This window comes from Oncorhynchus nerka, linkage group LG2 (assembly GCF_034236695.1).
Source record: "Oncorhynchus nerka isolate Pitt River linkage group LG2, Oner_Uvic_2.0, whole genome shotgun sequence".
Taxonomy (NCBI): Eukaryota; Metazoa; Chordata; class Actinopteri; order Salmoniformes; family Salmonidae; genus Oncorhynchus; species Oncorhynchus nerka.
The window spans coordinates 62,758,195-62,774,488 of NC_088397.1; the positions used below are offsets into that span (position 1 = coordinate 62,758,195).

The 16,294-nt window shown below is 43.8% G+C and overlaps 2 protein-coding genes across 4 annotated transcripts in view; one reads left to right on the top strand and one right to left on the bottom strand.

Moving 5' to 3' along the window:
- LOC115139244 (transcription factor SOX-13-like) overlaps positions 1-4,723 on the top strand; it is a 66,550-nt gene extending 61,827 nt beyond the window's left edge. For both annotated transcript variants that reach the window (XM_029676423.2, XM_029676440.2), the window contains 4 exons: positions 448-553; positions 908-1,078; positions 1,565-1,781; positions 2,221-4,723. In XM_029676423.2, the coding sequence (XP_029532283.2) occupies positions 448-553; positions 908-1,078; positions 1,565-1,781; positions 2,221-2,494 (768 nt within the window). In that variant the 3' untranslated portion in view covers positions 2,495-4,723. The remainder of the gene's footprint in view (positions 1-447; positions 554-907; positions 1,079-1,564; positions 1,782-2,220) is intronic.
- Positions 4,724-9,560: 4,837 nt separating this feature from the next.
- Positions 9,561-16,294, bottom strand: part of LOC115139263 (ethanolamine kinase 1-like) — a 34,743-nt gene continuing 28,009 nt past the window's right edge. For both annotated transcript variants that reach the window (XM_029676459.2, XM_029676452.2), the window contains 4 exons: positions 10,838-10,921; positions 10,602-10,762; positions 10,401-10,474; positions 9,561-9,843 (listed from right to left, as the gene is read on the bottom strand). In XM_029676459.2, the coding sequence (XP_029532319.1) occupies positions 9,771-9,843; positions 10,401-10,474; positions 10,602-10,762; positions 10,838-10,921 (392 nt within the window). In that variant the 3' untranslated portion in view covers positions 9,561-9,770. The remainder of the gene's footprint in view (positions 9,844-10,400; positions 10,475-10,601; positions 10,763-10,837; positions 10,922-16,294) is intronic.

A 16,294-nucleotide genomic window follows, 5' to 3' on the forward strand; every position in this document is an offset into this window, starting at 1 on the left:
ATCAATTTTAGATGTGGAAAAAGTCAAGGGGACTGAATACTTTCTGAAGGCACTGTAGGTGAGGGAATACAGGCTTTTTATTCATGCCTGAAAGGGTCATGGAAACACTTCAACCATTTCATTTTTATATTCGACACTAGGTTTGTGAGGAAAAAAAATATTTTTGGGTGTGTTGTCTTCACGTCCAGCTGTTTTTATTGAAACAAGATAGTTCCATGGAAAGCACCATATGCACACTTTATAAATGTCAATAAAAAGTCACTGGACAAGTTAATGGAAACATAGCTACTTACGCACACACACATACACACAGATAATGTTAAATGCTCTCTTCAGGCCTGTTTATCTGCAGCAACATTCAAATCCCGTCTGTCTTTTGTGTAGCTGTGTGTTAAAGTGTAGGCCTATGTGTGTCAGGTGGGTGTGTGTAACTCTGTCTCTGTGTAGGAGTATAAAGTGGCTGGACACAGCAACAGGCTGCCCCCCCCAGACCGGGGGGAGGATGGACAGACCCTCCAAACCAACGAGGACCATCACAGCAGCGACTCTGAGGGTAGGCTGATTTCATGCTGAAATTATTTTCTACTTTTGTTAGTACTTTAATTGTATTATTTTGTGTGAAGCACTTTGTTAACTTGTATCGAAAGCACTATACAAATAAAGTGATCATTATTAGGCCCCTCAACACTACCTGATCAAAAACAATATGGGAGTGGGCAAGCATCGCAGTAGTCTAGAGAGGTTTTATTTCCTCGTCTCCTCCTTTAGCTACACTGATACAACATGGACGATGCTTGTCCGGTATTTGTTTTCTCCTTTCCTGTTGTTTTACCAGTGAAGTTGAGGGAAAGTAGATGTTTTGTTGGCCACTGACTGGCTGTCCCACCATTCTCTTCCCCTCCTGCAGGCCCCCTATCTGCTCCTGGTGTTGGGGTGTTTGCGGAGGTTCGCAGCCCCCCCTCCTCCGTCCACATCAAGAGGCCCATGAACGCCTTTATGGTCTGGGCCAAAGACGAGAGGCGACGTATACTACAGGCCTTCCCTGACATGCACAACTCCTCCATCAGCAAGATACTGGGTGAGTCCACACACACACACACACGCACGGGGGACATAAAGCATGCACAAATTGCTCCTCTGGGATTAATGGCACGTAAAACACACACACATGCCGTCAGTCAATGTGCACTGTGTGTATTTATATATAGTCTTTGTATACATATTGTGTTTGTGTGCACTCTGTGTGTGTGTGTGTGTCACCCGCTGTAGACCTGGCACAGTGGGGCATGCGAGGCCACAATCTGCCACCTGCTTCCCCTGGCGACAGGAACCTCCTACCATGCCCCCACCCCCTCCACACACACACTGCCCGCACCCCTTTCCTCTGACCAAACATTCCATACCATTGTGAAGCACTCAAGCCATCGCTCCCTCCTCATCTAACGTAGCCAACCCCTTTCTCTGTAGGTCACTGGAAGTCTATGTCTAACCAGGAGAAGCAGATGTACTCTTTCACACACTAAGTCCTCTGTTCTTTAGTCTGAAATTGTCTCCCTCCCGCCAGGAACTAGATGGAAGTCTATGTCTAACCAGGAGAAGCAGCCCTACTATGAGGAGCAGGCCAGGCTGAGCCGACAGCACCTGGAGCGTTACCCCGACTACAAGTACAAGCCCCGCCCCAAACGCACCTGCATCGTGGAGGGGCGGAGACTCCGGGTGGGCGAGTACAAAGCCATGATGAAGAACCGGAGACAGGAGCAGAGAGGGGCATACCCACACAGGTAACGCTCACACACAGATGATGTTCTGTTAGTGTGGCCCTAGCAGTGAAGAGAACCTGCTATTATGCAGAGAGCTCTTAGTGAAATGAAACAATATAAACTGTTCCCTTCCCACATGCTTTTTCTGTAAGAACACAAACAAACCCACTGTAGTAAATAGAAGTGCAGGGCTACAGCTGGTTATGTTAGTCTCTCATAGTGATTAAAACTCTGCTGTATTGTTCTCGGATTGTAAAACTGCACTTGAGTAGCAGTAGCTTTTAGTGGTTTGTTAAGTCCTCTTCTCTGGGTATGGTCTGGGTCCTGAGACATGGTGGTAGACTTCTACATACAGCCATGTCTCAGGACAAACGCCTATCCAGTCCTTTCAGATTTTGACAATGATTTGGGATTTGGCGTACGTTACAGCACCAGTGTCCCATCTCTTCCTGTTTTTCAGCCAATCAGAGCCACAGCAGCTGCACTACACCCCCGGCGAGGGCCAATACCCAGGCGGTGGTGGGGTGGTCTCCATGGCAACGGTGCCATTCCACCCCACGCTATTGGAGCACTACCTGCCGCGAGGGCTGGAGGCTCCGCCTAGTCGCAGACCTGAGGGACAGGCCACGCCCACTCCTCTCCCCAGAGAGAGGGAGAGACCGCCGTACAGTGAGGGGGAGGAGAGCGACGGCGGAGAGAGAAGTGAGGGAGAGCTAGTGCTCCTCACTGACTGACAGAGAGAAGAAAGGGAAGAGGTGTGTGTGTAGAGAAGTGAATGAAAAGGGGTGTGTCTGTAGAAGGGGATCTTGGACCATATCAAGTATGTCATATGACCATGTCAGCAGAGCCTGTGTCTGTCCCAACACTCTAAGATGAATCCCATTCTTTATCTAATCACTGATCTGGTCAGAAGACTAGGGTCTAAACTAATAGTTCTCACTTTTAGATCAGTGAGAGTCAAAAGATGGGAAATAGACCGTAGTAAATGCCCCACCCTTGTAAAATAATACAATTGGACATTGATCAAACACACACAGAGACACACATCAACCCTATCTGTGTATGTTTATTTTTCCTACAAACAGATGTTGTCATCCCAGATGTTAGTTGTTGGTAATCTGCTGTAGGCCCACCAGTATCTGTTATTCAGCTCTACATGTCAAACATCTCCCATTCTCCCCCATAGTTCACAATTAAACAATGAAATCCCAAATAGCGCTAGCAGGGGCATCTTCTTGAGAGGAAACGGACTCGAGGAGGAGCCCATCCTTCTCTGACTGGCTCGACAGGTTACGTTTACTGAGAGTTGTATTAAAGGTATGTGTCCTTTACACATGAATCTGGCAGCTGAATCTAAAAGATCATGGGTCATATGATATATTGGGCTGTTCATGTTGCTGCTATGTACCTAATCAACAGGGTAGGAGTGTAGCTAGTGATAAAGGACACATTCACAATGTGTAGCGGAATGAGTTGAGATTGACTGGTTTAGACTGGCAGTCCATTATCGTCCCCTACAAGCATTGACGTAGATGTTTCCCTTAAGCACAGATCAATATCCGATGACTGGATCCTTATAAACCTGAAACATTAAGGCCGGGTATTAAAAATATCTGACCGGGTATCTGTAGTTAGGGAGAGATCTGATTGAGTTCTGCCCTCTGCTGTTTGGGATGAGCACAGCACCATGAAATACCCATGTTTTATTTCATTTTCAATTATTACACAGATGACCTGGTCTGTGGTGATTAGAGGTTATATAATCCCCATTAGCTGATGCACTTCCACTCAACACTCATCTCCTTTCCAAAACAGAGCCAAAGACTTCACCTGAATAGTCAAGTGGCCTTCATCTCAAATCCTCCTCTTCATATGCACTGACAACAAAACAGAGGATAAGTAAAAGCAATAGGGGAGATTCCTCCTGCTAGTTTTTCACATTGGTGCAAGTGGAGTAGGGGAGGTGAGGAATTCACTTTAGATTGAGATGCACCCAATGTTTCAGTTATTGCACTTGCGATAGTCTATCAGCAGTTACATCTAGTGTAATGAGGAGAAATGTTTAAGGAATCCCCTTCCAAGCCCTTATTCTAGATTAATCTAATCCTTCTCTATTCTCTAGTTGTGTACAACTGTAAGTACATCTTTCAATCAATTTATTTTGGACCCGTGTTTACAATATACTCATCCCAGAATGTTTTACAAATGTTCTATAACATGTATGTATCTCCGGATGTGTTGGAGTATTGAACTCAAAGGTTGGCCTGAACACCTTGTCTGTGTACCCTGACATTCTGGCCTCTTGTCTTGACCACAGCTGTTTCTCTGTCCATGTACTGCAGTCAGAAGTCACTGTAGGGCCATTTGGCTTCACAAACAGGGATCCATCTCAAAAGTCCTATGTCGCTTCCTCTCCTTTCCTTAATCAGATCAGTGCAGATGGAGAAACCAAAATAGGAAGCCACTTTACACTATTAGGATGCAGCCTTCATCACAATGTACTGGACAGAGGAGAGGGTCAGATTTCTGATGTAATCTCCATGTTAACGGAGACAGGCTTGTGGTTAGTTGCTGTCACACTGCAGTAAAACCTTTGTGCGTTGATTGGGGAGTACTATAGTATGAAGTTGCACCTGGACACTGATCTATGGTCAGTTTTACATTTGCACCAATAAATGTTAAGGCTATGATGTGGGTGGGGTAGATTGATCCTAGGTCTGTGGCTACTGACAACTTCTACCCAGAACCAAGGGGATGGCAGTTAGGAGAGGCTGGGACTGTACATAGACAAATATCAGATGAACATTTTTATAAAATTACAGAAAACCTTTGTCACCTGTTGTCACACCTGCTGATGTAAATATAGACTTTATTTTGTTTATAAGAGCCTGTGTAATTTAAAGGTGTACATTTTCCAAGTTGTGGTTTGTTTTTAGAAAATAATAAATAGCTTGTTATTTGTGCCCAAGTTATTTTTCTGTGTGTACACTGCTTGCTAAGATGAAATCATGTGTGCCGAGGTCACTTTCCACCCCAGTCCTTATGGTATGTCTTCATCCATTTCGGATCTCAATCGGTGGCTTTTTATATAGTCTCATCAGCCGGGCCTATAGTAAAACAACCTCTATTTATGCTATAATCAGTTATAATGACAAATTACTAACCAACTGTATAAAAATGAGAACTAAAGGACACGTTCTCTGTAGTCTTGAGGGCAGCTAGAGGCCACTTTACTAGAGGATGTTGGAACGTGTCAGTAGTGTGTGAGGATGCTGCAGTCTTGTGTTTTTAGTAGAGGATATCCTCTGTAGTGGAGCCCCCCTGGGTCTTCCCCATCTCAGGGACAGGTCAGCTGACAGAGTGGTGATGGTTTAACCTTGGTGGCAGTAATAAACATCTCCAACAGTGGAACAGGGTGGCTATTGTTCAAAAATACTATTAGCAAATTCTTAGGTATAGAAACGGAATAACTGCCATCGATACAAGTTTTTTTTTAATGGAAATATTTACTTTACTTAAATGACTCTCCCAGAAGTGTGGAGGATCACTGTAGACAGATTCACAGTATTTACAACCTGTCTCCTCTCTGCTGGCCTTTAATGCTACAGCGTCCTCTTCAGGAGTGGCTGACTCCACACACGCCAGCACAAACATTACATCTTGAAATGTTGGGCCCTCTTTTACAGATTCTAATGAACAGTTAGAAAGTAAATCAAGTTCTGTACAGTGGGTTTTCAAGTTAAGCCAGTATAGTACATTCACACAAGTTAATTTCAAATGAACTGCAAGCTTGGACGCTAACTGTTTTGGTATGTACTGTATATATTTTTTTTATGAAAGAAATGCAATGACCGGTTCACCCATAAATACCTCCTTTAAACACCACCATCAGGATATAAGCCTTCCATAGCCATCACATATCCTATGCTGGAATAACAAAATCAGGTCCCACATTAGTGCACGCACACCTCACCTAACTTTAATGAATGACTGAATGCAAGTGTGCAACATCTTCTTGGACACCCTCAATAATACTAATGGAAATCAATGCTCTTCCAGGGAAGGCATATGATGTAGTGTATGGTACTACTATATAGCTACTCCTACAGTAGGGTCCGATTCTTCAACTCGCTCCCGTCCATGTGCCCTCAAAGATCTGAGAGGATTGGAGTGTCAGGCAGGAGGGCGTTTCCACCACTTACACTTATCCAAAGCTTTAAAATCTGCCTGGGGGAGTTAACACGGGCATAGGCAGAATGTGGGGCAGGTTTGAGAATAGAAAAGCAGCCTTAACCTTCAATAAGTGGGTGCATTTCCATGAAACCCAGGATCCTTCTTGGTTGATTGAGCATTCAGAAAGCACTCATTTATAACACCACCATCAGGCCATGTTATTAAAGATAGAAGTAGGTTGTCGCTTTCTAATCACAAATGAGATTTTAACCATTAATCCCAACTTATTCATACCTGTTGCAACATTTACCCTTCAACAAAAAACAAACGTTCTTGATCAGTTTGGCCATCTAGTGACTTCTGAATAGGAACCACAGACCCCAGTGAGTGCTTTGGTGCATAGAACATCTCAACCACCTTATCTTCCTCATACTCTTATGGTGTCTCAATCTAAAAGTGGCTTCCCCTACTCATCTCTCCTTAAAACTCACCAAACACAGGATGAAAGCAACACAGATGCACCCTGACAAGAGAATAGTTTCAGTTTCAATTGAAATGTTACGGGTCATTCAAAGGAAACACATTCACATATATACATTTACGATAAACAAGAATTCATTGCGCTCTTCAATCAGCACTTGTCAGCTCTCGGTTCAACCCAAGGTCTACTGGCTAATATCACGTAGAGCAGATGGGGAGTTGTGACTCACATAAAGCCTGTCAAAGTAATATCTCTGTCCATAATGGTCTTACAACCTTCATACAAGAGGGATTGGCCTCGATCATCCATTTAGGAAACACTACAATAAAAGGTTCTTCTCGTAAAAACCCTCAAACACTGACTCAGAGGGGTAAAAGGTTTGGAATGTTGCAGATTGAAATGTACCGTATAGAGTGGACCCAATCCTACGTACGAGTCATTTCCATTCCATTTGTTGCATTTCTATATGTTGTGGATGCTCTGATAAACACTAATCCAGTGGTCAAAAACCCTGGTCCTGGAGAGTTGCAGGCTTTTGTTCCAGCACAGCATTAACACACCGATTAGTTGATTAGTGGAACCATGTGTGTTAGTATCTGTACTGTTGCTATCTAGGACCAGAGTTGGTGACAATGGCTTTACTCCATCTATCCTCCCAGCCTGTATGGCTGGTGACGAGGGACAAAAAGGCAAGCTCTTCTGAGTCTGTCCCAACCAAGAGGCTGCTCAGCGACTCATCAGTCTCACCACGTTGCCAGACAACATATTTTGGCATTTACTAGGGGAACAAAGAGGCCTGGCACGTGAGGCTAGTGACTCCTCATAACAACCAGGCAGGAATTGCAGGGAGTCCTTCTCTTCAACATTGTGTTTAAAAAAAATACTACTAATAAATGATTAACTCATGTTAGTGACTGACAGGTGAGAGGGCTTTCTTGACTCCAGGCCAGAGTTATGGGCCTGGCCTGCTCAGGCTGGTAAGCCACAGTGTCACGGTCTGCTGAATGATTGATGTCCCCTCTGTCAGACTGGTGAATTATTAACCCCGTCAGTAACAGGAGAAAACCAGGGGAGGGCAAGGCAGGGGTCAGCACTCCCTTTCTCCCCCTAGTGGTAATTTGGAAGAATCACAGGACAGGCTGGACGATATACAGGTAACTTCCAAAATAAAGGAAACACCAACATAAAGCGTCTTAAATACGGCGTTGGGCCACCACGAGCCAGAACAGCTTCAATGCACCTTAGCATAGATTCTACAAGTGTCTGGAACTCTAGAAATTCCATGAGATGGTGTTTTGTTGATGGCGCTGTTCCTGAATCTCCCATAAGTGTTCAATTGGGTTGAGATCTGGTGACAGACAGCCATGGCATATGGTTTACATTGTTTTCATGCTCATTCAGTGACCTGTGGATGGGGGAATTGTCATCCTATGGGGGCATAGCCATGTGGCCAAAATGTATTTACCCACCATTTATGCATTAACCTAAGCATAATGGAATATTAATTGCTTAATTAACTCAGGAGACACACCTGTGTGGAAGCACATGCTTTCAATATATGCTGCATTTACACAAGCGTTTCCATTATATTGTCAGTTACCCGTATCTCCATACTTTAACATGGCTCTCCATTTTTTATGTTGACCCTCTGATCTGAGAGGGCTTGCTGGAGAGGAAAGAGCCAACATAAGGTGACCTTTAAAAGCACTGAATTGCAAACAATTCAGATAGAGAAAACTGAACTAGGGCTGAATGCCTGGATAGAGAGGTCAGAACTAGTCTGGAGGGGCTTGCTGCCTGGGGTAAGGAAGGGTGTTGGAGTTATTTGGTCCAGCGACCCTCCAAAGACCTGTGTGCCGTGATGCCAGCTAGAGAAGTGACTGCTGGCTTAGTGTGGACTTTCTGCTGTCCCATCCCTGGTCACCTCACTCACAAGCTTCAGAACAAAAACACCAGCCCAGGATTACTGGTTCCAGACCCTTTGAAGCCCTGACCTAACACACAGTTTCAGTAATGAGGTTTAAGTAACCTCGTTATATAAGGTTTTGGCTCCTTTTTAGGGAAGTTGTAACTTGATAGGGGGTGGGGAGAGGTTGGGATGTTATAGTAAGTATGTGCACATCAGGCAAAAGTCCCTTCCCAGCCAATCAAGAGAGAGGGGAGAGGAGGAAGCGATATAGGGCAGAAGAAGGAGAGAGAAAGGGGTAAAGAGGGGGCAGGGGGAAGGGGTGTGACAAGGGTGATTGAGGTTGGGATTTTCCGAATGGTCTGTGAGGGGTGGAAAGTCTAACAGAGCGAGTCACCATAACCATAAAAGCTAAAGTGGTAGAAAAGAGGCTAAGAGGGAGAACTGGTTTAAAGTTTAGTATCAGTGACGCAAAGCTGCTCCTGGCCACTGAAGATGCTCTGCCGTCAGACATTATTAAACTACCATATCACTGTCCTGTCTAGCCCCTCTCTTCCCATCACATTTATGGTCCCTTTACTGAAAATCAACTACTTGCCAGTACTAAATCAACCCCTAGCCACTTTGTGTTGATCTGAGAGAATGGACTTCAAGTTACTGTTCACTCAGTTTGCGGGCCCTTTTTTCAATTTCTTTTTGTTGTTTCGCTTTTGTAAAGTTTGATGTATACCATATACACTAATTTCAAGGTCTCTCCATTACTAAATCAAAAAAGAAATCCTATTAGATCAGTGCCAAAGCTAAGGGGTTGACGATGACTGCCTCCTCTGTCCCACAACGCTTTGAGCAGCGACAGCCAAAGAGTAAACCCAGAAACACACTTATACATAACTGTCTGCACACTGTCCTCCATGTCGGCACCAAAAACTAGTGTTCCAGCTACCTGTCTGTCTGGGGAATGAATCTCACTTGATCAATCAATTCTTCACAGAATAAATCAAATATAAAAAATGAAAACACACCAACCGTGGCGGATTGGGATCTTGAGTGCTGAGACACGTGGACTGAGTTGAATAGGAATAAAATAGTGTTTTATGTTGGGGTCCATCCACACTGTCCCCTTAATGTTATTACCCACAAGTGTCAAACTCATTCCAGGGCCAAGTGTCTAGGTTTTCGCTGTTCCGTTGTACTTGATTGATGAATAAAGGTCACTAAGTAGTAAAGAACTTCCCACACCTGGTTGTCTAGGGCTTTATTGAAAGGAAAAACCAAAAACCAGCATACACTAGGCTCTCAATGGAATGAGTTTGACACCGCTGCCTTAACCACATACACAGCCCTAAACATGAACCCCAACCCTCGTCACCCATCCCAGTCCTCTCCTGCTCAAAGTGGGTCTGCTCCCCTGGTCAGTGCCGGTGAACCTCTCTTCTCTTGTATTCCCCTCTCATTCTGGGATCTGTAGGGCCATCGCTGCAGGCTTGGTCTTGAAGTATTGGTTGAAACGCAGCACAGCATAGCTGAAGGAGAGAGAGTGAAAAGATGGAAGGAGAAAGAGTGTGAGGGAAGGAAGAACATGTTGAAAGAGACCAGAATAGAGAGTTAAACACCCATTCTGACTAAATGAGTGCACAAACTATCCAATAGCAGCCCTAACAATAGCCCAGACAGATCCCATTGACTAGCTGCTAAACTGTCTGAGCAATATGTCACTCATACAGGCATGGGGCAAAGAGTGACCGGGGGGACAGTTCTGTCGTCACTGCAGGACTGATTGGGTTGCAGACACTCAAACCACCAGCCTGTGGGTCAGTTACACCTCTGCAGGTCCCTTGGGGAAGCAGGGACAAGACAGTTCTCTCTCTAATCAACTGCTCCTTTCTCACCATTTCCACAGGCGCTTACTCCCCTTTCCATCTCTCACTGTGTGGAAACAGTGTGTAGTGGAGATTGCTCTACAACAGACTGAGTTTTGGTATGTCTTTCACAGTAAGAGATCCCTTTCACTCACATGCAACACAGGCAGACAGGCCAACCAACAGATTTTAAGAAGGGACCATAACACACATGCACTTACCCCAGGAAGTCAAAATTTATGGAGGAGTACTTGGCCTGGATGAGTGCCCAGAAGCCCCAGAAGAAGTGTGACGCCTAAAGAGAGAGGTCAGTGGTTAGACAGGACCAAACTGATCAGCCCAGTACTAACACACCTGTGTGTGTGTGTTTGAAAGAGAGCGAGCAGTGACCACAGTGGTGTGAGCGACAGTGTGTTCCTCACCAGGGCAAACTTGTTGACCTGTACGTAGAGAGTCTCGAGCTCTCTGTCGCTGACCTCCTCTCCTTTCTTAGTGGACGCCTTGTACGCGTGCAGATACACACGCAGCCACTCCAGCTGCATCTCACGGCTAGGATACAGCCCATAGTCCAGCTCACTCATACCTGAACACACACATATTAATATATGATGTACAGTACATGTCATGACTAAGATACAGCCTATGTATCTCTTCTTACCTGCAAACTCGTTGAAGTGGTTCCCAATGTCAAAGGCCTGATAGTTGTAACTAGAGTATTCATAGTCTATGAACCGGACATGGCCTGGAGAAAAAGAGGATAGAAAGAAAATGTGATAAATGTTACACATTTTTACTAATATGTTGTCCAACACTGGAAAGTTACTGGCTTTTTTCCAAGATGTGACCCTTTGCGGTTATGGATGACAATGTTCTACTAGAAATGTGCATCTTCCCTTTTGAAGACGATTCAATACATATCTAGATACATGCTCTGGATAAGAGCGTCTGCTAAATGACTTAAATGTAAATGGGCTCCGATACCATACGTTTTAGTTAGAAACTAATCGATGTGATTCGGTATGATGCAAACATTTATTACATAAATAAATAATTTTAAATTCCAAATTAAAATATTCTGCTAATGAGCCTCTCTGAGTTGAATTGTGTGTGTGTGTACACAGCACTAGTCAAAAGTTTGGACACACCTGCTCATTCAAGGGTTTTTATTTTTTACTATTTCTACATTATAGACTAATAGTGAAGACATCAAAACTATGAAAAAACACATATGGAATCATGTAGTAACCAAAAAAAAGAAGTTAAATCAACATATATTTTATATTTGAGATTCTACAAAGTAGTTACCCTTTGCCTTGATGACAGCTTTGCACACTCTTGGCATTCTCTAAACCAGCTTCATTATATAGTCACCTGAAATGCATTTCAATTAACCGGTTGTGCCTTGTTAAAAGTTAATATGTGGAATTTCGTTCCTTAATGCGTTTGAGCCCATCAGTTGTGTTGTGACAAGGTAGGGGTGGTATACAGAAGATAGCCCTATTTGGTAAAAGTCCAAGTGCATAGTATGGCAAGAACAGCTCAAATAAGCAAAGAGAAACAACATTGCATCATTACTTTAAGACATGAAGGTCAGTCAAAGTGGAAAATTAAAAGAACTTTGAAAGCTTTGCAAAAAAACATCAAGCGCTATGATGAAACCCTTGAATGAGTAGGTGTGTCCAAACTTTTGACTGGTACTGTATATGTGATGTATATGTCTATGGTGTATGTGGGTACCTGAGCTACGCCATATGGGAAACTGGCCAACTACCACCCCATCCCCCACATTCTGAAATCACCATCACCCACTAATTATACTGAACAAAAATATAATTGCAACATGTAAAGTGTTGGTCCCATGTTTCATGAGTTGAAATAAAATATCCCAGAAATGTTCCATACAAACAAAAATATTATTTTGCAAAACAATTTGTGCACAAAGTTTTACATCCCTGTTCGTGAGCATTTCTCCTTTGACAAGATAATACATCCACTTGACAGATGTGGCATATCAAGAAGTTGATTTAACAGCATGATCATTACACAGGTAAACGGGGACAATAACAGGCCACTAAAATGTGACGAGATCCTGAGGCCCATTGTCGTGACATTCATCCACCACCATCACGTTTCAGCATGATAATGCACCATGTCACAAGGCTCTGTACACAATTCCTGGAAGTTCTTCCATGGCCTGCATACTCACTAGACATGTCACCTATTGAGCATGTTTGGGATGCTCTGGATTGACGTGTACGACAGCGCCTTCCAGTTCCCACCAATATCTAGCAACTTCGCACAGCCATTGAAGAAGAGTGGGACAACATTCCACAGGCCACAAACAACAACCATATCAACTCTATGTGAAGGAGATGTGAACACACCAGATACGGACTGTTTTTCTGATCCACGCCCCTACCTTTTTTAAAAAGGTATCTGTGACCAACAGACCAGCTGTATTCCCATTCATGTGAAATCCATAGATTGGGGCCTAATTTATTTATTTTAATTGACTGGTTTTCTTATGAACTGTAACTCAGTAAAATCTTTGAAATTGTTGCATTTATATTTTTGCTCAGTATTAGTGATTTTTGCAGATTAAGTGTTAAAAAATGACCTATGACTAAGCCAATGAACCTATAGCACAATTTTGGATTTCACCCATAATCTAATGGTTTAGACCGCTTCTTCTCCCACTTCGACCATGCATTGCGGGTAGCAAAAGTGATTCACGCTGTTAATCAAAAAATTGCCATATACACCAATTGTTTCAAGCTAAACTACCAAAACTACTGTAGATGGTGAACCTGATCAAAATAAAATAAAATAGCCCCAATCAGCATGTTGCCTACCTAAAGCCATATGAGAGTTGTCTCTCCGGCAGTATGCTACTTTATTCTGGTAAAACACCATTTAACAGCGCATTTGATAAAATGTTAACTTGCAAATTACATTGGTTGTGACAACTAAAGCCTAATATTGCGCAAGTAATTTTACAAAACATATGTCCTCATTTTTTTGTTAATTAAAATAGCATGAAATTGATCAGAAATACAGTGTAGACATTGTTAATGTTGTAAATAACTATTGTAGCTGGAAACGGCAGATTTTTTATGGAATATCTACATAGGCATATGGAGGCCAATTATCAGCATCCATCACTCCTGCGTTCCAATGGCACGTGGTGTTTGCTAATCTAAGTTTATTTTAAAAGGCTAATTGATCATTAGAAAACCCTTTCGCAATTATGTTAGCACAGCTGAAAACTGTTGTGCTGATTTTAAAGAAGCAACTGAGAAGTGTCTGCTCAAACGGTCAGAAACAGACTCCATGAGGGCCCGACGTCCACAGGTGGGGGTTGTGCTTACAGCCCAACACCGTGCAGGACGTTTGGCATTTGCCAGAGAACACCAAGATTGGCAAATTCGACACTGGCGCCCTGTGCTCTTCACAGATGAAAGCAGGTTCACACTGAGCACATGTGACAGATGTGACAGTCTGGAGACGCCGTGGAGAACGTTCTGCTGCCTGCAACATCCTCCAGCATGACCGGTTTGGCGGTGGGTCAGTCATGGTGTGGGGTGGCATTTCTTTGGGGGGCCGCACAGCCCTCCATGTGCTCGCCAGAGGTAGCCTGACTGCCATTAGGTACCGAGATGAGATCCTCAAACCCCTTGTGAGACCATATGCTGGTGCGGTTGGCCCTGGGTTCCTCCTAATGCAAGACAATGCTAGACCTCATGTGGTGTGTCAGAAGTTCCTGCAAGAGGAAGGCATTGATGCTATGGACTGGCCCGCCCGTTCCCCAGACCTGAATCCAATTGAGCACATCTGGGACATCATGTCTCGCTCCATGTCTGGGAGGAGATCCCTCAGGAGACCATCCGCCACCTCATCAGGAGCATGCCCAGGCGTTGTAGGGAGGTCATACAGGCACGTGGAGGCCACACACACTACTGAGCCTCATTTTGACTTGTTTTAAGGACATTACATCAAAGTTGGATCAGCCTGTAGTGTGGTTTTCCACTTTAATTTTGAGTGTGACTCCAAATCCAGACCTCCATGGGTTGATAAATTTGATTTCCATTGATCATTTTTGTGTGATTGTTGTCAGCACATTCAACTATGTAAAGAAAAAAGTATTTAATAAGAATATTTCATTCATTCAGATCTAGGATGTGTTATTTTAGTGTTCCCTTTATTTATTTGAGCAGTGTATTTCTACTCGTTCAATTTGCAAAGAAAGTAATCTGTGAAAATCTAACCCTAAACTTTATTTCAACCAGTCAAATCACATTTGTATGTATTCCTCAGAGATCCTAGAACATAACCAGACTTCACTATATCATTAGGGGTGTAGTATATCCTATAGGACACCAAATTTGGTCAGAGAGCGACGCCTTCATGGCACCGCCGATGATGCCGGCGGTCTTCACTTGATCGACTCCAACTTTGTCAAATAAGCACCAATCGGGGTCAACAAAGCTAGCTAGATAGCCAATGAGCTGGGCTTTACGGGAGTATCTGGAAACCCTGTATCTGTTGTAAAATGTAGCTACTAACCTTGTACGACAGCATGCCTTTTCCTTTTGGACAAAAATTATAAGGATATTCAGAGTTATGAAGTTATGAAAACTGGTTGTTTTGCAAATGTTGAACTTATAATATGGCTACTAATACTGGAAAAGCTAAATCAAAGTCCAAGTATACAGACTTCACGAAATTCTTGCAGAAAAATGTAATATGAATGCAAATGTCTCCTTCACGATTTTCCCAAATGTACCTGGGTGACTTCACACGAAATGTCATGTAGTTCGCTCATAGTTCGAGTTATCTGTCTGAAACGTCGCACACACTGCTGCCATCTTGTGGACACTATCGATATTACAACCAGAGTGATTGCTAGAACTGGGACCTTTCGTTTGCATTTCAAAGTTGGTGGTAGGGAAAAAATGTTTTTTTTCTTTGAATTTTCTTCTACCAGATCTATTGTGTTATATTCTCCTACATTCAATTCACGTTTCCTCTCAAGTGGTACCAAGAATATACATATCCTTGCCACAGGCAGTTAGATTTGGGTATGTCATTTTAGGCAAAAACTTTAAAAAGGCGGCTATCCCACTTAACCCAGAAACCAGCAGCACCAATGTGTCGGAGGAAACACTGCACAACTGGCAACCGTGTGAGCGTGCATGCGTCAGGAGTAGCTAGAGCGTTGAAGGACATGGCCATCCCGGCCGGCCAAACCCTATCCTAACCCGGACGACACTGGGCCAATTGTGTGTCGCCTCTAGGGTCACCCGGTCGCGGCCGGCTGCGACACATCCCGGGATCGAACCCGGATCTTTAATGACGCCTCAAGCACTGCAGTGCCTTAGACCGCTGCGCTACTCGGTAGGCCCCCATTTGACTAACATTTTAATGCTGAAGATGACTTGCAGATGTGCCAGATCAGGAGTAGGCATACCTCTCGATCAGCGCACAGCGCGCAGTTTGATTAGGCTACTAATATTGCCTGGGTTTGTTTGGTTTGCAAAATGACTGTCTAACATAAATACATGCTTAGTTCCAAAGTGAAGGAGAGGATGCAGTTGTCACAAATGATGAGTGGTATTTTCAGAAGGTAGAAATAAAGGAATTTGAACAAAACATTTGTGAACCGGCGATTCATAATGCTTGAATAGATTTCCTGACCGATGCATGCTACATTTGCGTTGCTTTGGGGTCTCTCTTAAACATTTGAACCAGGGACTAATGCCTATTGTGAATTGTTACATCCCTATGTTCTATCTTGTGCTAGGCAGTATACTGTATTTTACTATATACAGCGGTATTGATGGTGTACGCCAGCAGCCGTCCAGGGGCACCCTCCTCCACAGCTCAGCCCGGTCACTGACCAAAGGAAGCAAGGTCTTGGGCCCTCCTCCACCTCCCCGAGGATCCCGACACCATCCGCTGCTACTGGTATATGTGCGTTGAGTCAGGCTGGCAAGAGTCGAAGCAAACCTCCTCCCCCCTGCAAGAGGCAGGCCCATTCGGTTCCCCCTCTTCCTTCCCCATTGTATTCCATCATGACCACCACCGTCTTGGGCAGCTCAATGGTGAGATTTTGTTC